The sequence below is a fragment of the Lissotriton vulgaris genome, chromosome 7 (genome assembly GCF_964263255.1).
Source record: "Lissotriton vulgaris chromosome 7, aLisVul1.2, whole genome shotgun sequence".
NCBI classification, from domain to species: domain Eukaryota; kingdom Metazoa; phylum Chordata; class Amphibia; order Caudata; family Salamandridae; genus Lissotriton; species Lissotriton vulgaris.
The window spans coordinates 1,350,040,096-1,350,064,349 of record NC_141695.1 but is presented as its reverse complement, the minus strand read 5'-3'; the positions used below and the strand labels follow the sequence as shown (position 1 = coordinate 1,350,064,349).

Genomic DNA, 24,254 nt, shown 5'->3' with positions numbered 1-24,254 from the left:
GGAACCTCCCCCCACCCCCCAACCATCACCCCCCCTCCCAGTCCAGTGCTCGTAACCGCCCCCTGCCAACCCGCCCCCTCCCGCCCATGAGGTTTCTCCAGCTATGATTACTTTAAGAGTCTGTGTCCGGTGGCTCTGTGTGTCTCAGCAGTCGAAGGTATCGTGGACAGGTGATTTCCCTGAATTCTGTGAGTAGTAAGGAACAGAATGGTTGCCAGAGCTCCTCATACCTATCCCCGTCTCCAGCCATGGTGAGAGATAGTTTTTCCATACCTAGCACATACCACATCCAATGCAGCCAACCTGTAGTAGAGGGGATAGTGGTGGTGTGCCAATATGCAAGAATGTTCTGCACCCCGGAACCTAGTGCAATGGCTTTTTGGCGTCCCCTGCGGGAGCGTAAGGGGTATGTCAGTGGATTATGAAACCCTAATAGGACATATGCGGGGAAACGTGGCAATTCTGTTTGGAAGTGCTTGTCCACATCATCAAGCACTTGCATCCAGTACGGTTGGAGATGGACTCAGTCCCATTACAGGTGTGTTAGGGTGCCAACTTGGCTACAATCTCTCCAGCAGAACTTGTCTTTACTGCGGTCCATCTCATGCAACCGCTCCGGAGTATAATACCAGTACGTGGATATTTTCGTGAATGTCTCTGTGAGCCCAGTGTGGTATGCGGAGTGTCGCGCTCTGTAGGACATCTTCTCCCATTCTTTGTGATCCAGGGCTCTACCTAGTTCCCTCTCCCAGCGTTCCCTACCCAGGTTGTGAATGTCCGTCGGCGGTGTCTGCAGCATCTTGTAAAGGTCAGAGATAAGTTTGTCGTCAGAGGTGCGGGATAGCAGCCATCGCTCATATGGCAAAAGCTGCCTGTCTGCGGTCTCCCTCACCTGCGGCTGGAGAGCCCAGTGCCTCACTTGTAGATATCGCATCCGTTCTCTCTTGGGGAAGCCATATTCTTGTTTAAGAAGTGTGAAGGGGAGTACCCCCTCTGGGCCATTTATGTGGCACAGGCATTTGCATCCCGCCGGGCGCCAATGCCTAAAGGTTCCTTCTTCTGTACCCGGAGTGAAGTCTGGGTTATCCACTATCGTTGTGAGTGGTGAGGGGAAGGTGGTAAGGCCATAGGCAACACTGGTGGCATCCCAGACTTCCAGGGCAACCCGGGTGACATACGAGGCGTAAAGGTTTTCAGGTCTGTGGGGCTTTGGAAGAAAGGGGATTTCCTGCAATGGGCGTCCAGCTACAGCCTGGTCCGGAAAGAGCCAGTGTTTCTCTGATTCCCATTTGCTCCATTCCACCAGCTAGCGCAACTGCCCCGCCTGGTAATATTTATGCAGATCTGGGTCAGCATGGCCAATGCTCTCTTCAATCGGGGCTTCCGGCCCTGCCAGATGAACTGAGCTAGATCAGCTTGTGTTTGCCGGATCCATCCTGTGGGCGGCCAGAGCAGCAGGGCCCGGAAAAGATAGAGAATTTGGGGTAGTATGGTCATTTTGACCGCCGCAATTCGGCCCAGCCAGGAAAGTGGAAAATGTTTCCAACGACCGATCTCCTCCCGGATCCTCCCTCTGAGAACCGAATAATTTGCTACAGTCATGGCGGCGAGCGTCCTTACAAGCTTTTAAAGGAGGAGATTGTACCAGTGTGGGAGGTACTGTTTAATTCAGTATATCAGAGCAATGTGCAGGTCCCCGACTCATAGAAGGAAGCCACGATTGCATTGATTTTAAAGCCTACCAAATATTTTAGGAAGACTGATTCTTACCGAACAATCTCCCTAGTGAACGCAGATTATATGATTTTTACGAGCATCTTGGCTAGGAGATTGGCCAAGTTAGCCCCCCAGTTAATACATCCAGATCAGAAGGATTTTGTACCACCGCAACAGATCCATGAGATTAGCCAGCAGTTGAATGGAGCTATAGACTTTGCCATGGCTCAATCGATCCCCTTGCCAATAGTCACAATAGATGCTGCCAAGGCATTCGATCGAGTATGGTGGGTTTACTTGTGGGAGGTTCTGACGATTATTGGGTTTCAGTCCTCATTTTATCCTGAATCTTCAGAGGTTATATGAGAATTTGTGGGCCAGAACCTTGCTCAATGGGTCGTTGACCAAGAGTGTTGATATCCATGGAGGCACTCAGCAGGGCTGACCCTTGTCTCCTCTCCTTTTTGATATTTACATAGAGCCATTTGCCCAGTTACTCAGAAGGGATGCTCAGGTAAATTCCCTTTGCTTCTCCCATTTTAGCAACTAGATCACCCTATATGCAGATGATCTGGTCATCTATACATCAGACCCTGTTTAGACAATCTCTAGGGTGGAAAGTTTGTCGGAGGAATTTGGGGCCCTATAGGGATTTTTAGGGAACAACTTGTGTTGGAATATAGCAGATTGGATTGGGGAGGCACGGGCAGACATTAAGTACCTGGGTATTGTTATTGTTAACCCTCTGGAGACAATTCCACTACATAATCTAGGGAGGGTGGTCAAAGGAGGTGTACATATTACTCGCTAGATGGAATAATTTGCAATTAACAATCTACGGGCGAGTAAACTTGATTAAAATGACGATCCTCCCCAAGCGGATATATCTTTTTAACTGCATCCCACTCACAATTCCAAAATGAGCTATAGACAAGATTCAGGGGGAAAGTTTTACATGGGCCTCATATTGGGGCAAGGTTAGCATGGAAAAAGTTGAGGCACAGGTTTGCGAAGGTTGGCCTGGCTCTGATTGACCTGAATCTGTATTGTATGACCTCACATTTTAATAACTGTAGGATGCTTTTGGGTCTTAGACAGTTCAACTTGGGGGTGATTCTAGCAGTGATGATTAGGGAATCGGTATTCACAGAGTCCCTATATAAATTTGGTGCCATAATTAAAAAAAAAAAAAATATTATGGTTATTGGTTTTAAAGCCTGCACAGAGCTTATGGTTCAGAGTCAAGAAGGTCTTGGATAACGGCTATTATTGAGATTATACAACAATTTGGGATTCCCCGGATACCACAGAGTGTTCAAAGGATGGGTTGAGACTTCTTCTAAGGAGGGCTGGAATAGCTACCCGGGGGAGCTGTTTGAAGTACAGAGGGTACTACCCTGGGAAGTTTTAAATGCCAGGACTGGGGGATCCTTATCAAGGTTTATGTATCTGCAGCTGTCTTATTGATTCGCAAGTGCCACTAGAGATGGGGGGGGCACAAAGGAAGTTGAGTCAATATTACAGGAAGTGAAGCCTCAAAGTAAGGAGGTTGCCATCTAGTATTGCAGATGTTTGGATGCTGAGGATAGGAAAATAGTGGCACTGCACTCAGTTTGGAAAAGAATCATCGAGGAGACCGAGCTACAATGTATATGGCAAACATCCTTTAGGTTCTTGTACTCTTGTGGTTAAGCCAGTTAATCTCAAGCTGAATCAATTTTTCACCATCTAAATACTATACTGGACCCCTCAAAAGATTGCAACGTTTGTACAGGATCTGACCCCCAAATGTAGAAGCTGTGGTCCTTTAAAGGCTAATGGTGAACAAACATTTTTCAACTGTTCAGAGTGTTTTGGGATGACGTTGAGAATGTCGTAAAGGACATCTTGGGAGTCAATATCAAGCTAAGTCTTGAGTTGGTCTTGATGGGGGTAGATGTGGCCTCATGCAGCCTTTTGAGTAGCGCACAGAGGGGCCTGTTGTTTTATCCTGTGCTTTTAGTTAGGAGAGAGATCTGAAAGTGCTGGACTGATCCATCTCCCCGCAGTGCTACAGACAGGAACCAACAGACAGAGTGGTTCTATGATTACACTGAGGCTCCGCTGTGGGTGACGGGTCATTGGGTTCGGTTGATGCGGTGGGGGCCAATGCAAATGCAGCAGGCTGAGGACTGGATAACAATCATGTAATTGCCTGAGTTTGCAGAACCTATGGTAATATGAGGATAAAAATACATAAAAGGAAGATGATGGGGTCTAGAGTCAACTGGTGCTGGAACAGAGCAAGGACTCCTGAGGGCTGTAGGTTGTCCAAAGGAATGGGGAATCAGGAGCAGAATGGGTGTGGGGAATAAGGTGATTGGGGAAATTACCATATCATCATGGGCAGGTGCGAGGAGATGCACTGATTAGGCTACCTCTGTTTAAATGAAGCTGTTGGGAAATGAGTGCAAAGATCCTAGGTCATGTGTTTCCCCTACAAAGCAAACATTGTTAAAGTCAAGTGTTACATTTGCCAAAAAAAGTAATGTAATGTTCTTAAGTTAATAATCATCCTGCATGGTGCATTTAAAAACTTTTCGGAGCCACAGAACGCTCTATAGTTCATTGCAGCCCAATAGCAAGCAGTACTGGAGCACTGACAAGCCGCTGAACTATTAAGTTATTGAACTATATGGCTCCCGCTTGTGTGGGAAGGTGTTATTTCCTCTTTTTTATTTTCTATCTTCCTTCTCTTTTTTCAGGTGTGGTGATGGTTGGCATGTAGGAGGGGTGTCACTTTTTTATCACTGGATGCATTTATCAGCATTTGTTTGACGGGGTGTGATAGAGTCATGCAAGCAACCAGGTAGGCCCAATTGAATTTTAGGCGTATGGCTCTTTACCTAAGGCACCCAAAGTTTTCGGGTGGTGGGGTTTGAAGGGCACTGGAAGGGAGCACTAAGGCAGAGTGAGTGAGTGGATTAGGGTTTAAGGGGAAAAAGCTTTTAAGAGAAAAAAGCCTTTTAAGGCAGAAAGTATCAAAGTTGTTGTTATTTCTGGACAATAAGCATTACCTATGGCTTTTACTAACAATAGGATTGTCAAACACAATGTCAGAGGGCTAAACTCGATATTAAAACACAAGAGTTACTTTAAAGTTGAGCGGATAAAAGCCAAATTTAGCCTGTCTTCAGGATACTCGATTATCGGTAAAGGATAAATCACTATTCAAGTGTGTAGGGGCTAAAAAAGAACACAAGACCTTGGTTAACACATCAATAAAATGAACTGCAAGGCTATTTTAAAGTACATTTTCAAGTTACAAATCAAAAAAGTGACACCGCAGGGAGGTGGGCAATAATTACGTTGCATCTAGAAACCACTACACTTCATATATGTTCCATATATGGAGCAAATCAGGATGATCCATCTATCTTATACACAGCTGTGCTAGACAAACCAAGGGATTATTTACCCTTCAGACGGTAGATCAATACGACCTGATAGATATGTGGAGATGGGATACTCAATCAATCAGTGAATTTGTAAAGCTCACTACTTACCCGTGAGGGTCTCAAGGCGCTGGGGGGGGGGTGGGGGGGGGGGTTGCTGTTACTGTTCGAAGAGCCAGGTCTTGAGGAGCTTCCTGAAGGTGAGCAGGTCCTGGGTCTGCCGCAGTTGGGTGGGGAGGGTGTTCCAGGTCTTGGCAGCTAAGAAGGAGAAGGATCTGTCGCCGGAGGTTTTTCGTTGGATGCGCGGGACGGCGGCGAGGGCGAGGCTGGCGGAGTTGGCCGGCGGGGGTGTAGCAGTTGAGTCTGTTGTTCAGGTAGGCTCGTCCGGTGTTGTGAAGTGCTTTGTGTGCGTGGGTGAGGAGCTTGAAGGTGATCCTCTTGAGCCAGTGTAGGTCTCTTAGGTGGGAGGTGATGCGGCTGCGTCGAGGGATGTTGAGGATCAGGCGGGCGGAGGCGTTCCGGATGCGCTGCAGCCGTTGTAGGTGTTTGGTCGGGATTCCTGCATAGAGTGCGTTGCCGTAGTCCAATCTGCTGCTGACGAGGGCCTGGGTCACTGTTCTTCTGGTTTTGCTAGGGATCCACTTGTAGATCCTGCGGAGCATGTGGAGGGTGTTTTAGCAGGAGGAGGAGACAGAGTTGACCTGCTTTGACATGGAGAGGGAGGAGTCGAGGATGAATCCTAGGTTGCGTGCGTGGTCCGTGGGTGTCGTTGCTGTTCCCATTGTGGTCTGCGACCAGGAGTTGTCCCAGGCGGAGGGGGTGGGGCCGAGGATGAGGACTTCCGTCTTGTCAGAGTTCAGTTTTAGGCAGCTACTCCTCATCCACTCGGCGACAGCCTTCATTCCCTCGTGGAGGTTGGTTTTGGCGGTGTGCGGGTCCTTGGTGAGGGAGAGGATGACCTGGATGTCGTCGGCGTAGGAGATAATGTTCAGGTCGTGCTGGCGGGCCACTTGTGCGAGGGGGGCCATGTAGACGTTGAACAGCGTTGGGCTGAGGGATGAGCCCTGGGGGATGCCGCAGATGATGTCGGTGGCTTCGGATCGGAAGGGTGGGAGGCGGACTCTCTGTGTTCTGCCGGAGAGGAAGGACGTGGTCCAGTCCAGGGCCTTTTCCTGGATTCCGGCTTCTTGGAGGTGTGTTCTAAGTGTGCTGTGGCAGACCGTGTCGAAGGCGGCTGACAGGTCCAGGAGGATGAGGGCTGAGGTTTCGCCGTTGTCAAGTTGGCGTCTGATGTCGTCTGTGGCAGCGATGAGAGCTGTCTCGGTGCTGTGGTTTCATCTGAATCCGGACTGGGATGGGTCTAAGAGGTTGTTGTCTTCGAGGTGGCGGGTCAGCTGTATGTTGGCGATTTTCTCGATGAACTTCACCGGGAAGGGGAGCAGGGAGATGGGCCGGAGGTTCTTGAGGTCATTGGGGTCCGCCTTGGGCTCCTTGAGGAGGGCGTTCATTTCGGCGTGCTTCCAGCTTTCCAGGAATGTTGCTGAGTCAAAGGAGATGTTAATGACCTTCCGTAGTTGGGGGGCGATGGTTGCGTCTGCTTTGTTGAAGACATGGTGCGGGCAGGGGTCAGACGGAGATCCTGAGTGGATGGAGTTCATGACCTTGCATGTCTCGTCGTCATTGGTGTGGGCCCAGGAGGTCAGCTGGTTGGTGCAGGTGGTGTTCGGTGTGGGGGCTGTCGTGGTCGGTTGATAACCCTATCAAAACAGCCTACATATTCTACTCCCCAGTTCATCATCACTACTTCAGGATAGATAATTTTTTAGTTAGTAGAAGTTGGTACCTTGGTTATAGTTTACATTTTATCCAACTTGTTATCCATTAAAACCAGAGAGAGAGTGGCTGATACTATTAAGTCAGTTACATTAGTTCAGGCCGTCGGTATTGATGCAGTCCCTGCTGAATTATTTAAGCTGATACTTCCAGCAATAGCACCTCTTTTTTCCAGCTATGTACTGAGCCATGGTAAGGGGAAACTATACCAGAACAATGAACTATGGGTGTATTGTAGTATTCTGTAAGAAGAATAACTCTTCTGACCTGGTCAGTTCTTATACCCAGATGTCTTTACTTCGTAGAGATTTTAACATCTATCCTAAAATTATTGCAACATGGCTGAACAGCAAAATTGCCAGTTTAATATAGCCATGGCAGCATGGATTTGTGCCAAGACGAGACACCACCATAGACAGTATATTTGTAACGCAACTCATTGATTGGGCAGAATTCAATGAGCAACCTTTCGCCCTTATGGGCCACAATGCCAGAAAAGCTTTTAGTAGGGCACAATGGCTCCTTTTTATGGGAGTGACGCACCACATGGGCATCCTCCCACAGCTTAAAAAAATCTTTAGGAAAACCTTTGGCAACAATATAAATGAATGGACTTTATTTTGAATAGTTTTCAATCACACGGGGGACACAACAAGGATGTCCTCTCACACACAGTTAATTCGTCTTATATACGGAACACAGTCTATGAATGATAGCTCATAATACAGAAGCAGAACCGATCAAACTACCTAGAGATGTGATCAGGTTATTGGCTTTTGCAGACAAGGTCTTATCTGGTTACTCTGAATGTTGTAAGGACACTTTCTGTGGAGCAGGAGATAACCATTACATTGGATAGTCTTTCAGGTTATAAGCTTAATGTAGATAAACCTGAAATGCATTTGCATAGGTGTCTCTGATCCCCCTTTCTACACTGTCTGAAGCATGAGATAATTAGGGGTGAAACTCATGAATGCATATACAGGACTTTATGATGCATATATAAGCAAGCCTTTTGTGAAATCTCCCATATATTGCATAAAGGCTTCCAATCAAAGTACTAGGACATAAAAATATTATCAAAATGCGTTCACTCCCCAAGTTACTCAAACTTTTTAAATCATTACTAATATATATATATTTTTAAATGGTTAGATAACCTAATATCATCATCCATCTGGGCCCACAGAAAGTCATGCAGATCAATGCGATTTTTACAACTGCTTTATGCAAAGCTGGTGGGGGGCGGATTAGCAAATTTGTTATCACTGGGCCACCTTCTGTAAAAGGTTCATTAAATTAATCAAAGGAACTTGTATACTTGGTTACTTATGGAGGCAGTACTCGACCACCATACATATCTCTTTATTTAATCGAAATACCATGCAAAACATGTGCAATATGAATGTTTCAGAAATGTGAGGTCATTTACCAGGTTTATGAGAATACTTAAATTACATGGATGTGCTGCTCTAGCCATGGTCCAAGTTGAACACATAGATATGTTTAAAAACTCTATTTGGGCATTGTACACTTCGTGTATCAACTATCCAATAAGAGTATTTTAAGAACGTTCCGGTGGAGTTTTAAAATCACTTTGAACAAGTGTTTTCACCACCTCCAGATTAGAACACTTTTAGGAGACAAGCGGCAAGTTCAGCATGTAGATAGTGTTCCTAAAGTACGCACTACACTTCTTGTACAAGATCCGTTAAGACCATCTGGTTAATATGAAATATTCCTGGAAAACAAAAATGATGATCCCTCTGTATGGGCAAAGAAATGGTCGCATTGGCTATTAACCAATATCACCAAAGCACAAAATTGCACAATCTATACACCTTTGTAATAAAACAACTACAATAGTCAAATACAGACTGCAACATTATCAGAGCATATTTGATTTTTACATTACTCCTGTAAAATTGAGACACAATATTCAGCTAAAGTTTCTACTTGTCCCACGTGCCAATCCAAGGAGGCAAACAGACTTCACGTTTGCAACCAGTCCAATAATGAGAATTTTTTGGGAGGAAGGGCTCAGATATCTACTGCTGTAGGGAATGTTATAAAGTTCAATACGGGTTTGATCATGATGGGATTTAATAGTGGGGTATATAATCCATTTGCTTTTCTTGCCATTGTATTGGCAAGATTACATGTAGCTCACTTATGGAAGAGCACAGTTTCATCTGATTTGGTTTCTTGGGTTTAGGAAATTCTGAAAGTAAATTACTTAGCAAATTCAAAAAATGCAATTACCCCTCAAAAAGATTTAGCAGTGTGTCGGAGCATGTACAGAAGGAGGATAGGATATAATATTATGCAATTTAATCTACTGTTTCATCAAACAATTATAAAATGGACAAGTGACGACATGAGGTCTTGGGTCAATGTTTACGTTTATCTGTGATTTTGAATACAGTAGCACTGCTGTCTATTCATCCTTATAATAATATTATTATAATTATTTATTATGTCTATACTTTTTAAAAGGATTTTGACCAAGCTGTCACAAAACACATATGCTGATTTATTTTTTGTATTTGTGTGATCGCTTTTCCAAAAAGACAAAACAAAAAGTCAAGCAGTAGTCTGCTATAGCATTAATTACCCTGAATGCGGAAGCACCCACAAGCTTTTTTCACTATGATAATTTAATGAATAAAGTGTTATCAAAAGGTGTTTATGAGTCATATTCATGACATCAGTTAAGCTGGACAGAAAACTCAAAGAATTGATCATGTCAAAGTTGGGCTTACCTGATGTGAGGTTTGAAGATATGAAAATGAAGAAAAATATCAGGAGAGATTTATACTCCATGTTCTTCCTTGGGAGTTTCTGATTTATTCAATCTGGGAATCAAGTAGAAAAGTCAACAAAGTCACTTTCGTAAAGGCTTTCTGACCGAATGCAATCTGCCCTTAACTGTCCCAAAACTCCATTACTTTATTTTTTTAAATATTTTTACATAGGGTAACGCTGCCTGGCCAAACATATTTGACACCCTGATACAGCAATAAGAATCTGAAAGATGACCAATCAACCTATGCAAAGGGTTTTCCACTGCATGAAGACACATCACCACATTTTAACAACTTCTGACCCATTTGAACTAAGAACATTTTATTGTTCAAATCTACAGATTATGCAGATGACCGTTTATTTAGCATATGCAGAAAATCCAGAATTATGCAGAAAATGCCAGAGATTCGCATAACTCTAGGGGCCCTGAGTATAGGATAGGCAGCCACAAAATGATTTAGGGTTTGATACTTTCAAATAATGAGTTTTAGGAATAGGTAATCAGACTGTACAAAGTACAAACATTGTTTAGAAGTCCAATAAAAGGGGGCCTGTAAGAATTAGGAGCATAGCAAAATATTTACCAGAAAAGAAAAGAAATTAACACAAAGGTCATACAAGCCTTTCATAGACTGCAGGTTATTCCATACCCAGCCCCGATGAAGACCCAGTTAGAAGCATAGAAAGTGTAAGCTTCTTAAGAGGGTCGAAACACTGGCGTTTCATATATTGCCAGTACCAAACTCAGATGGGGCATTTAAGGACAGATGAAAATTAGTCCATCTAGGTGTGACTGAAAATCTGGATATAGTGGGCAGGCCCAAATAATCTGAATTGTTTTGTGTTCTCGTTTTTTGCATATGTACAGTCACTTAGTTTTCATTGATGCAATGCATGAGCACATTTTCACTTAGCACGTATGAAGCACCTTATTGTTTGATCATATGATGCATTGCTACTAAATGACTATAAAATACATGTCATTCATCCAATAACTGTGTTAGTGGGGCCTACATGTTTTGTGATTTATTTCAACATAAGAATTAACTTCATAAGCACTTGTGCAAGTATTTCTTTTGGTAACTGATGACGAATCTTATCGAACAGAGCCACCTTGTTTATATACTATGATAAATAAAATACCATTAGACTTGGTACTGTGATATAACAGGGAAGTTCTGACAATATATCTCGGACAGCTGCCTAAACTTTTTAGGATGCAGTAACTTACTTTATGGAAGAACCGAATTGTTCATTAGTGCTCATCACACATTAACATCTGTTTCAGCCTACAAGGGGCCCTTCACAAAGTTGCCAACGTTCTGCTTAATATGCCAGATTTTCACACAGTGAGAACTGATGGTCAAATGGACCTGGGCTCTGAGTGTGCCTGAAGGCTGCTGATTGTGTCAGAAGTGGGAGCAGGGGCTGTTGCTCAGATTGCTAGCACTGGCCAGTTTACTAATGACTACAATACTGCTTAGTTTTGGATGCCCCTTACACACTTCATCACATGTTTTGGACTCAACTTCATCAACTAGAAAACCACAGCCTAATCCTGATTGGCATTGACTCTGAGAACCCCGTAGCTGCAATGTCCCTGAATCCTGCTAGGAGGCAATGGCCCATGGGGCACACAGTAGTTTCCTGAAGTTGAACGTAGAGGTTCAGCTTCTTGTCTCTGGTGGTAATTCAACATAGACAACATTACCCCTGATAGCTTGGGCACCCTGTGTTCCCTACTAAAACAGTATGCAATGTGGGAGTGCTGTTGGATGGCAATTAGTATTCTGTGCTCCAAATAAAAGCTGTGATCAGTTTCTGCCACTACCAGCTTAAGAATAGGTTTGGAGTGTGTTAGAATGTATGTCTTGGGGATATCAGGTATTGTTGTAAGGGATTTAGGAAGGCCCGCCACTGCCAGCCGTGCGGTGGCGGGCCCTCTGCCATCTGACTGCCTATGTTCCCCCGCCACATTAGGATGACGTAGGGGAATTGTTCCACAAGTGTGGCGGGCGCAAAGATCGCCTGCCACCCTTCCGCCACAGGTAATTGTTACAATTGCATGGCGGAGCAGATAGAACCAGGGAAATGGTGACAGTGCCTAGCAGGCACCGCCCGCCAGATTACAACCATGGCATCAGCCAGCCTTTCCATGGAAGTGGCACAGCCATGGAAATGCTGGCAGAGGTTGGATTCGGGGGTCTGTTGTGGGCCCCCTTTGTGTTGGGGGAGGGGATCACTGGGGGGGTACCCTCTAACATTTCCCAGCCCTAAATGGCAGGCACCTCGTGGTGCCTGCCACGTAGTGCAGGGAAATGCACTACGTGGCATACTGACATTGCGAACGGTGCTGCAGCCAGCAGCACCGTTCGAAATGTTAAATCCCCAGGATGCGCCCCCCATCCTGGCGGGCGTATCGTAATTCCAGTGGTGGGACCGCTGCATGTCTGTCGGGTGGTCCCAACCACTGCAACGATGGCGGGCGGACTCAGGTCCGCCCGCCTTTGTAATAGGCCCCTTAATTCTATCAATATTCGGCTACTACAAATTAATTTATTTTTTTAATTTCCAAACTTTTTTATTGGGATTTAAATTTTGACAAAAACATAAAGAAAGAAGTATAATCATAATGGGTGTAAGTCACGTGAATCGAGGGTTTTTATACTGAGGGAAACTGGAGGATGTGTACTGGTGATTTAGCATGGACTACGTAATGTGTGACAACCCTGCACATTGCATGGAGGTAGGAAGAAAAAGAGAGAGATAGAGAAAGAGCAGAGAAGAAAAGAAAAGAAATGAGAAGGGAGAGCGGAGGCGGGGGTAAGGGAGTGGGTGATGGGGGAGAGGTGGGTAATGGTGTGGGAGGCATTAGAGAGGAGTTGGGTTAGCTGTTGTGAGGACACATCCGAGATGTGGGCGTCTAATTTAGACCAGATTTTGCCTTTCCTACTAGCAAATTCTTTAAATATTCATCAAGTGAGCTAGCCGCACCTCTAGTGAATTGTATCCACTCCCACTAGGTTTGTGATGAGGGTTTGGATACGTCTTTCCACTCAGAAAGGATGGTTTTGAGGCCTGGAGAGACAAGGATGTCCCATAGGAGGTTTTGTTTGGTGCTGGGTATCTAACTAACAAACTCGTCAAAGCGGGCTGCTCCCAGCTGTTTGAGAAGCACCAACGCCCTCCTCCTTGTTCCACACAATCTCGATCTTTCTCCGGAAAACGCCCCTAACATCTGGAATGCTCTTCCTATAGACCTGCGTTGTAACCCTTCTTACATCAGCTTTAAAAAAGACCTCAAATTGCTCATGCTCAACAAATACTGGGGTCCCTAAACCTTTCATTTCGCTCCTTTTTTTACTCCCTCCCCACACTCACATTTTTTATCCCACCTCCTCCCATACTCCCTTCCTTGCAGTTACTTCCTCCCCCTTTCTCTCTCCTATCCTCCCATTTCCCTCCTACCTCCCAGCCTTTCTCCTTCTCTTATTACTGTTTAAAAATGTTGATTACCTGTACCTCTTTAATTTATGTAAGTAGTTCTCTCTTACCACTCCGACACATGTAAAAATCCCTCTCACCATCTAGCCTTCCTCCATCTCTTGTTAGTTTAACAGTTTTGACCTCCTGTACCCCTTTTTGTTCATGTAGATAGTTCTTTTGTATCTCTGACACATGTAAAATTTCCCTTTGCTATGTGTTCTCTGTGCTTTATCCTGTTTTGTATCCTATGTTATGTAACTCCTGTACTATATCCACACTCCTGTAAAGCGGTCTGATACCCACAGGTCGAGCCGGCAATATATAAAACCTTTAAATGAATAAATAAATACATACATACATACATACATACATACATACATACATACATACATACATACATACTATGAGACACCATGATGCCTGCAGGCTAACAGCTGAGACAACATCGCAGCCACTTATTTCTTGATCCTAATGTGCAAGAACAAGCACCAACTTCTGAATCCGAATCACGGGATAAGATGTTTAGTTTTGCTGCTTTCCTTTCAGCTTGTCTTATGCTCCCTGGTGCTTCCTCAAAGTGCTCAAGGCAGTGTTTTTTCACTACTGTGCCAGTAATGTCCATCTCAGAATCTTCCTGAATGGCAGTGTGCTGAGGAGCCAGTGTACTCCAACTAGTGAACTAGATCTCAACTTGAAATGTTGAACCACGCCTTCTTTTTGTCAAAAATGTTTACATGATGCTTACAAAGAAGATACATATATGTGAATGATTATTACTAATGTGCATACTTACCAATGATATTTATAGGCCTGTATTGTGCCTACACTGTGTATAATTCACTATTCTCTCATTACATAAATGTGTATGATTCACACAGGCACTTTTCGAAATGTGAGACAGTCTGATAGCACATTTTTACCATCGTACCAGTGTATGAAAACCCAGAGTTTAATTAGCTCTAACGGGAGATGATCAACTGATGGGGGACACCAAGGCAGGCTGAAAGGCACAATGATCTCAGAACACTGACAACACATAAATAAGCTCTGCTCTTCTGGCTAGACTGAAGAAAGACAAAGCGGACTGAGATTCATTTTTAATTATCGGCACAGAATAGAAAGCTTAATACTACCATTTTGTATTAAAATGTTTTGGTTATTTTATTGATTACATTCATAAGAATTGCTTGTTCTAAAATCATTTCTCATTATAGTAACTGCCTGTTGTAGTGAGCTGGATTTGCTAACAAGGTCTTCAGTGCCAGTGTTCTCTCCCCAAAACAAGACAACTGGGCACTTGATCACCAAGTGACCAGTCCTTTAGCACCTCTGTAATTCCTTAGTAAGTAGTGCCTTTGGTACCCAGGGCAAAGGTACTAAAGAGGGCCCCTGAGAGCTGAAACATATCTCGTGCCACTCCAAGGGACCCAGCACCAAACTCATGTGGACTGCCATTGCAGGCTGCATGACAAGATGCTCCAAAAAGTGAAAACACAACATGGCACACATCCCTGTGTAGAACACTGAAAGATGTGATACCAGTGAGTCACTGGGACCATCCCCTTGGGAACACCTTGTATTCCTTTTTTCAACAGAGGATTCCACACAATTTTATCGTTTCAAATTTCTTTTAATTGTCAATGTTCATTGAATATTGGTTCATAGCATATTCAATTGTTGGTAATTCCACATTTTTTTATAAACATATATCTATCATTTAACCATGAGGCATCATTGTTTTTCATGTGATCCAATGCATTTCGGGCTGTGGTATAAGCCCTTCATCAGGGAATAACGCTTCGTGCTCCTGCCCTGCTGTCAGACCATCGGGGTTCCGCAATGAAATGCATTTCATGCTCAGATCAAAGGGCCAACCCTCCCCCATACTCCAACTAAAGATCTCTCTATTTAATCCAGGTCGGTCTCAGCCAGCCCTGACCCTCCAAAACCATACAGCCAAGACACATAACAGCAGAGCACACGGGAAGGCTTAGGCAAGAAAATACCTATTTCCCAAAAGTGGTGGTTTTAAACACAAAATATAAAAATAATCGTCACTACAAGGTGCACTTTAATATTTGGAGCTCGGGCATACTAAATCTGACTTTCCTATTATGTTCCTTGGGTCTACTAGGATTATACAAGTTCATGCAGTCAATTTACAATAGGGAGCATTCGCACTGTGACACTGAATGACAGTGGCACAGCACCCAGAGCATCTAAGACCAGCAAACACAGAGGAGACAAAAGAGAACAAAACCTCTTAACATATTTTTCAGACGTCACGCTGAGGTATTGACCAGGAATGGAGGCTTTTAGAGGTCTTTTGCAGATGTTCAAAATGACCTAACTTGCATTTGCACAAATGTAGCCTCTTTCCCAGGTTTGAGCAGTTACTAACATGTTCCACCGTGTGTATTCTTAAACGTGCTTTTAGTACACCTCTGAATTTCCTCAGCTGTAAAACCATGCATACTAATATTTTGTGCTTTGCACATTTATCATGGTCCAGATGAGAAAAAGTCCTATGGGGAACAATATCTTGACTGACTGCACTGAATAGACCACTGTGATGCGTCATATTTGCAAAAACCCCAATAAAATCGGTTTGGTAAAAAATGGTGTGTGTCGGCACTGTTCATACGTCTACCCGGAAGCAAGTTGCAAGCACGTATACCTCAGGGTATCAGGCTGCGCCACCTTTTAATAGTGAAGCAATTATGCGTTCCTAGTAAAATAATTTCCAACTTCAAAATACGTTCGTCATTTTACAGCCAATCAGCTAATGCGTGTGACGTGAATCGCTCACTTTCCACAGTAAATCGCTGTAGCACTGGGTAGGGTGGAAAGAGATGCTGTTGATACACAAATAAATTATAAAACGTAGGGCAGACTACCAAAGCCCGACATCGCCACGGCCACCAGGGAAAGCAACACCATTTAACAACTAGGCCCCACAATGCACTACGTGCACGTGAATTCCAAGCATCCCAGCTGCCCAGCCAGAAAAGTCGTCTTTAAATGCATCCCACAGAAATTCTGCATGGCAACTCGCAGCTCACCCCAACCTGGTGAAGTAACAGTTTCCACCGTGGCTGGGGTCCTTAAAGGACTGCCTTGGGCTAGCCAGAAATTAATGTTTTTAGCATAGCATCAGCAGACACTACTCAGAGTAACAAAAGTGCTTCCAACACACGAGCCAATGTTAGAACCAAGTACTCTGCTGTATTTTATTTACTAACTTAATCTAAATGTTCATGTAACGTGAGGGTTGTGACGTAGTTTACAGAAGGCAGTCAGAATTATAGATCCGAGGCGTGGAACGCAGGCGAGAGAGGCGGGCTCTACTTCGATAGGCAGGAGCCTGCGAAGTTCCGGCAGATTCCCTGCCTCTGTAGCAGGGTAGCGGTGACGTAGCTCGTCCGGAGCGCGACACCTTGGAGGCAGAGGGAGCCCACAAACAAGCAGGGATTCCGGGAGAAGAAATCAGGGATTCCAGGAGTGATGCGGTTCTCGGTAGAGAGCAGGAAATGCACAACGGTGCGAGGAAGCAAGAAGAGCCCGGTGAGTGGGGGGGTGGGGCGCGTTTGTGGGTGTAACTGTGTGTGTGCGCGTGTGTAGCTTTGCGTGTGTATGTATATGTGTGGCTGTGTGTCTGTTAGCTGTGCGTGTGTATATGTGTGTCTGTGTGTCCCGATGCATTGTGCCTGCGTGGATGTATGTGTGTGTGCGCATGCGTGAGTGTGGCTGTGTGTGATTGAGAGAGGCTGTGAATCTGAGGCACGGGATGTGCACGGCGCCGTGCGTGCCCACGAGGAGAAATCGGCGCTGAAAGCACTCAAGCTGTCTCCAGCAAGCTGCCAGCAGCCAGATACGAAAGCGCGCTCAAACGGACAAATCTGAGACAGCAGAAACGCGTGGCCGAACGCTGTCTCAGATTCCCAGGAAACTGAAAACAATAGTTGTCGAGCTAGACCGCATGCTTCGCATGCGCACTCTAGCTCGACCTAAAAATGAAGGGAGACCCACACCAATGGTGCCAGGTCTAACAATCATTATATGAGAAGCAGCGTTTGAGGGGAGGGGGGGTTAAGAACCAGTAGAAAGGGATAGGAGTTTGGAAGTTAATAAAAACACATCATTTTGTAAAATATAACCAAGTTTTAATACCTTTAAAACAGAGACAAGTGTATGTCTGTTTTGTCTGAGTGATTTAGAAAAGGGGGTGGTGATGAACAGAGTGTCTGAGTTAAACAGACCACTCTTACCCAGTCCAAAGATCAGGGCTTGATCCATCACCGTTATTTATCTCACTGCCCCATCCCAGCTCAGAACCTGGCTATATGCAAATCAGTCTGTCCCTGGCCCAGTGCATCATGGGAACAGGGCAGACTAAACTACCAAGCCAATTCTTCACCAGAAAGGAGACAAGCTACCGGGGACCGGTTTCTGGCATTTCAGCCTTCTTCGGCCCGGCTTGCTTGAATCCTGATGGAGCAGTGAGAAAGGGACTCATGTCTGAGTATACCCTGCCACACCTATAGTGGCCAAAAACGATTTAGAAAAGGGGGTGGTGATGAACAGAGTGTCTGAGTTAAACAGACCACTCTTACCCTAAGCGTGGAAGGGTGTTCTCAGATGTGAGACCCTTGCTCATTGCACCATCAGGATTCAAGCAAACCGGGCCGAAGACGGCTGTAATGCCAGAAACCGGTCCCCGGGAGCTTGTTTCCTTCCCAGTGTAAGAATTGGCTTTTGTAGTTTGGTTTGCCCTGTTCCCATCATGCACTGGGACAGGAACAGACTAATTTGCATACAGCCAGGTTCTGAAACTGGGATGGTGCAGTGAGCTAAAAAACGGTGTTGGATCTAGCCCTGATCTCTTGACTGGGTGAGAGCTTTCTGCTTAATTCAGAAACTCTGTCCCTCACCACCCCTTGTTGTAAATATTTTTGTCCACCCTAAGCGTGGAAGGGTATTCTCAGATGTGAGACCCTTGCTCATTGCACCATCAGGATTCAAGCAAACCGGGCCGAAGACGGCTGTAATGCCAGAAACCGGTCCCCGGGAGCTTGTTTCCTTCCCAGTGTAAGAATTGGCTTTTGTAGTTTGGTTTGCCCTGTTCCCATCATGCACTGGGACAGGAACAGACTAATTTGCATACAGCCAGGTTCTGAAACTGGGATGGTGCAGTGAGCTAAAAAACGGTGTTGGATCTAGCCCTGATCTCTTGACTGGGTGAGAGCTTTCTGCTTAATTCAGAGACTCTGTCCCTCACCACCCCTTGTTGTAAATGTTTGTCTGAGTGAGTATATAAAATTCCCAGGTGGAACCTGACAGACACCTTATCATACCCGACTAAAACATCTTGTACCCAACTATTTATTAAATAATCATTTTTAGGGGGGTGTAACACCCAAGCACCTCCCTGCAGCTACGCCCCTGCACACGGAGGGCACCTGAGACGTACCCCCTTAAAACCTAGCAGTTACTGGTGTGATGATTGACCGGTTTTCGACAGCCTGCAACCAGAGACAAGTTTCTGATGGGCCTTTGTTCTCAGGAGGTCCGAAATAAAGCCTTCTGGGTTAGAGGGTGTTTACACCCCCTCCCACAGGATGACACAGGATGACATGCAGATTAACATTCCAAGGCAGGGGAGCATCAAAGAGCCCACTGCCTTGGGTATGTGAATCTGGCTTCTCTCACAAGAGAGGAAGCCAAACCCCTTAGTCCAGAGAGCCCTTTGGCACCTGGACAGGTGGGAAAATTAGCTAATCAAACACAAGGAGATGATGGACGGAGAGCTGAAACTTTTCAGACACTCACTCACAGATATGGGTTGAATCCACCATCATTCTTTAGCTCACTTCGCCACCTCAGTTCAGACCCAGCTTTATGCAGATCAGTCTAGACCCTGTGCCAAATGGGAACAGTCCAGCCCGTACTGCCAAGCCAGGTCTTCCCTGAACCGGAAACAAGTATCCATTAGCTAGTCAAAGAAGCGTGTTCATCCTCAGACTAGTACAACCCCTAAGGTGGGCGACCTGAAGTGGAGGCAACTTCCTAAAGTAAGCCATCTTGGTGATGGCAAACTAAGGAATTCTGGGACATGGTTAAGCCAACTTCCCACAGGAAGTAGTGATCTAGGGGGCATAGTGAGCCCAGAGGTAAGTAGCTACTATCCTACACCCGCCTCAATTCAGTATTATGGGGAGCCCCTGGCACTAGGAAATCAGATCCTGCTGACCTATGAAGAAGGACATTGAAGAGCCACAAATGCAAAGTAACAAAAGAGTACCTAACCTGGCCCCTGCCTTGGCGGCCTGTCTGCAGTTCCTGAAAGATCTGCACCTAAGTTGTCTCGTCCTGCAGCTGTCATGCCTCCTAAAGCCTGAGAGGACTGCCTGCCTTCAACAAAGACCCAGGACGCCTGTGGAGCAGCAGAGCTGCTCTCCTTCATGCTGCAGGCACCCCAAAAAGAACAGTGGGAGCTTCAGTTTCTGCCAAGCACCACTGCACTCAAGCCACCCAGCCCATGTTGAAATTGGCCAATGGTGTTAGCGTGGTCCCCAAGCCCTGAAGAAACAGAGTACACCTTGGCTTCACCCTGTGTGAACTCTCTGACGTCTCCTGCAGCATTTGTGTGCAGGCCCCCTCTACCGTGAGTGCTCTTGGACAAAGAAACAAGACACCTCAAAGACCCTCTGCACTTGGCCACCCAGAGGAGAAGAGGATCACTGGTGACTCAACGTCCCCCAACATCGCGAGACTGGCACCCTCTAGTTGGTTCAGCCCGACTGACCTCACAGTCCAAACATGCAGCCTCTTTTCCCACAGACCAATCTCCCTTGACTAACATCCAACATGGTTTTGCACCACTGCACCTAGCCACCCTAGTGCTGCTGGAGGTGACCTGCCAGTGCTGCCTTGGACCTTGCCCCATGCTCACCTTAAGTCCAGAAGATTGATCTCGTAATTCGCTGTCCTCTCCCTGAATGCTATACTTGTTGTTCGTCTCATATGATAACATTGCAACTTCGAAAAAATGCACTGTGTTCACTTTTTAAAACTTATAATTTCTCTTGTAAAACCTACTTACCTGATCGTATTGATTCTGGTGCCTTAAAATATATAAAGATACATGCTATTTTTATAAATTGGCTTGGATCCCCTTAATGAGTTGTGTGCATCATGTATTAACTATTGTTGGTATGAGTCATGTACATCATTTATTAGCTATTGTTGGTATCTGTAGATGTCCCACAATCCTCTCTGATAAGCCTAAGGCTGCTCCACCACACTTCCCCCTTATAAAAGCACCTTGGGATTGCTAGAGCAAGTCCTGTCGGATTTTGCTGCCCTCAAGCCCCGTTACAAAAGCAAACAGGCGCTCTCTCTCTTTCCCAGCTGCCGGACGCTGACACCAGTCCGGGAGTTCCGGCGCAGCATTTCACTTCCTCGGACTGGCCCTTTAACATCGACGATGAAGACGAAAATCACGCCCAAAGGGGAAGGACGACTGCGAGGCTTGGCTGTTTAAGGAGGAAGGGGCCGGCGAACAGGTCGTCATCGACCAGATGAAGGAAGCCGGAGAATCCAAATCAACCGAAAACAGAAGCGGAGCTGCTGGCCAGAAGCCCGGGATTTGGAAAGATCGTCAGGAGGACGCTGCGCCCCGCCACGGCCCCGGAGGGTCATGGCTTCAACAGGTGCGTGCCAGAATCCGGGGGGTTGGGAGCGGGGAGGTAATACGAGTGTCTACCGGCAGGGTTGAACCTCGAACATGGTTAGGCTAGAAACCTTTCTGTGAAAGACGTCACACGCCTCTCTTCCCTGGTGTCGGGTCCTTCCGTCCCTCCCTCCCATTGCCGGGTGCATTTGCCTCACTACCCGTCCCCTATGCTGCAGTATTGTACTCTGCCCTAATACTGGTTCCTTTTCCTTTCATGTACCGGTCCCGGGGAGGATCTTGAACATACCCGAGGAACCTGATCGCCAAGGCGGAGAAGTTAAAATCCCCTGATGAAGACGCCACTTTACAGGAGAAACCGCTAATTCCCCTGAATTAACTTTCTGTACCTTTAAATAAACCTCACAAGCAGCGAACTGGGTGTGCTGGTGTTTGAGTGATTCCACCGAACCCTAACACATGGTGGAGAATGTGACCATAGAACTTCCATTGTGAGCCTAAAATGGAGGTCCTCATCCAGCACATCGTGGACGGCCAGAAGAAGCTCGAGTGGGCGGTGGAGAGGCAGATGACCTCTGCCTAGGCAGACAGAGACATACTGAAGGAGATGATGAAGGGGCAGTTAGATGTCCTACAGAAAGCGGGCGAGGAACCGGTTCAGAGTGGCAGTGGACATAAACTAACTAGGAGTTTCTCCTCTGCCCCTACGGTGTCTCTGCAGAAATACATCCCTGGAGAGTATCCGGATGCTGTCCTCCTAAATTTTGAGAGGGCCCAAGAGCGTCCGGGTGGCCGGTGGCCAAATGGTCTTTCTTTCTTCTCCACTACTGACAGGAGAGGTCCAGGCGGCCTTCCAAATCGCCTATTCCGGGGGTGTAACTCCCTATGAAGAAGTAAAAGCAGTTATCCTCGACCATCTGGGGATGGATGCCAAAACCTACCGAATGCGGTTTAGGAAGGAGAGGGGGAGTCCTGGAGACAATCCTAAAACTCTGTATTTTAAACTAAATATGGCCGCCGACAAATGGCTGAAGCCCCTGGACAGGAGTAAGGAGAAAATAATGAACTCTATATACCTGGAGCGATTTATAGAGGCCCTCCCATACCCCACACAACATTGGCTTAGGCAGCATGCGAACTTGACGCCCGAACAAGCCGTGGATATGGCTGCCTCCTTCTGACATCTGACCATGGAACAAATGTTACTGGTGACCAAAATGTGTCGTTTTATTTATATTTTATTTTGAAACATGATTCTTTCTTATTTTTTGAATCTCAAAGAACGATTTAAGGATTTTCAATGAAAAATTTAAGACCTTATGTACAACAAACAAATGATCATTACTCAGAAGGAACAAAACTTTTTTCGCAGAGAGAAAAACGTTTTAGACTTTTTTCGACAACATATAATACATACATTCAATCATACCACTCTCAAACCACACTATTTACATATATACAAACAATACAAAAAAATATATAAATTGCATCTACAATGTAATCACTTTGATTTACAAAGAAGCCTAGAGAACATTCATATCTTTCTAAACCATTCAAAAGTAAATATCACACAATTTTTGTTTTTTTAGGCTTGAAAAGTCTACGCGTTTCGAACTCATATAAGTGGATGAGTTCTCATCAGGACCAAGGTCTGTGAAGAGAGAAGGGGAAACTTATTGGTATGCTGTTTTTGTGTTGCAACCACACTGACTACCCCTACTACTAGCTTATGTCTCTTACCTCTCAACCACTGGGAGACCAGAAATGCAAGTACGGTTGCCAGGACACCAAACCATCTGTCATGGAGAAATGAATCCCATCAATACCTATCAATAACTGACCATTGTCTTTCCACATTCATCCCACACCTCCTTTTATCATGCTTACATGAATATGGTGGGTCCGGGCTCCGTGGTGAATTAACAGTAGTGGGGCTCCGGCTGTGTATGAAAAAACGAGGTTTTATAAGTGATTGGTTGCTCTGATTTGGAAAAAACGGCGTGTGGTTCAGGGGAGGATGTGTTCTCACCTGGAGAATCGTTAGTATGTCCTAATCGCCGGTCTGTTGTAGGTGACGAGGGACGCGTTGTCCGTAGGCGTTAGAGTTAAATCTGAGGAACCGGGACAGGAAGAAGCTGTCAGAAATCGTGTGCAAGTTGTTCTCAATTGCGAGCGGAACACAGCGGAGGGGAAAGCTTACCTTCCAACGGATGTATCAGCGCCGAGCAGCGTTCCGTTCTGCTAGTCGTCCTATTTGCGCGAGGCTTCCGGGTCCGCAAAGGATCCTGGGAGTTTAGGCGTGTGCGCAGTATTTGGTGTTCTCGATCTTTTAAAGGGCCAGCAAGATCGTGTAATCGCTAGTAAAATTGCTCGATTGTGAAGACAGGCTAGTCGCCTGTGTGTCTTTACACTTATGTGGCTTTTATTTGAATCAACAGGACTTCCGTTGTTTTAATTCTAATTAGCCTAATATTAGATGATTTTTTTGTTTTTTGATTTTTGAGAATATGATGCTCCGTTTAAAACATAGACTTGCATTTCAATAATTGTTGATCTCTGTATTCCATTCACATCATATGGTTTTGTTTGAACCCTCGACAGGCCGTTATATTGGTTGACATGGAGCCCAATGCTTTCTGGGAATTGTGGTGCTTCGTGTGAACATGTCTAGTGGCGGCAATTATTGGATTTTGTGCATGATCAATCTGAACGTATAAAGGTGTTCAATGGGGTCCATATAACAGAGTTTATTATGGTAAGGTTATGGTCAAGGTGCAGATGTTTTTAGGGAATCATGACTGGTGTCTCAATCAGCTGTTGATGGTTAAAGTTTGAACATTTCTGACATTTCGTTTAGCCCATAAAATGCTGTATTGAACTTGACAATTAGCATCGCTTCCATTTTTGTCAATTTAGCGTCTAGGTTGCCACCTCTAGTGTCACTTTCCACTTTGGCGATGACTGTCCAGATTACCTCTGTCTCTTTATGTTGTTTTTCTTTCCAATGATTAACCAGTGGGGCAGTGGCCACGTTGTTCCGAATTCTGGATTTATGTTGTTGTATTCGGAGGCGGACTTCTTGATTAGTTTTGCCAATATATGCCAATTTACAAGGACAGACGATTCCATACACCACATTGCGTGATTTGCAGTTAGAGAACTTTTCATGTTTCCAATTGATATTGTTATAAGTGAAAACAGATCCTTCAACTGTAGTGTCACAGCATGTACATGTGCCACATTTGTGGTGTCCCTGGATTGGTGGAAAATTTAACATAGTCCTTAGA

At 45.3% G+C, this 24,254-nt stretch overlaps 1 protein-coding gene across 5 annotated transcripts in view; it reads right to left on the bottom strand.

Moving 5' to 3' along the window:
• LOC147703671 (butyrophilin subfamily 2 member A1-like) overlaps nucleotides 1-24,254 on the bottom strand; it is a 415,432-nt gene that overhangs the window by 345,484 nt on the left and 45,694 nt on the right. For all 5 annotated transcript variants that reach the window (XM_086932017.1, XM_086932018.1, XM_086932019.1 and 2 more), the window contains exon 2: nucleotides 9,746-9,838. In XM_086932017.1, coding sequence (XP_086788143.1) covers nucleotides 9,746-9,806 — 61 coding nt within the window. In that variant the 5' untranslated portion in view covers nucleotides 9,807-9,838. The remainder of the gene's footprint in view (nucleotides 1-9,745; nucleotides 9,839-24,254) is intronic.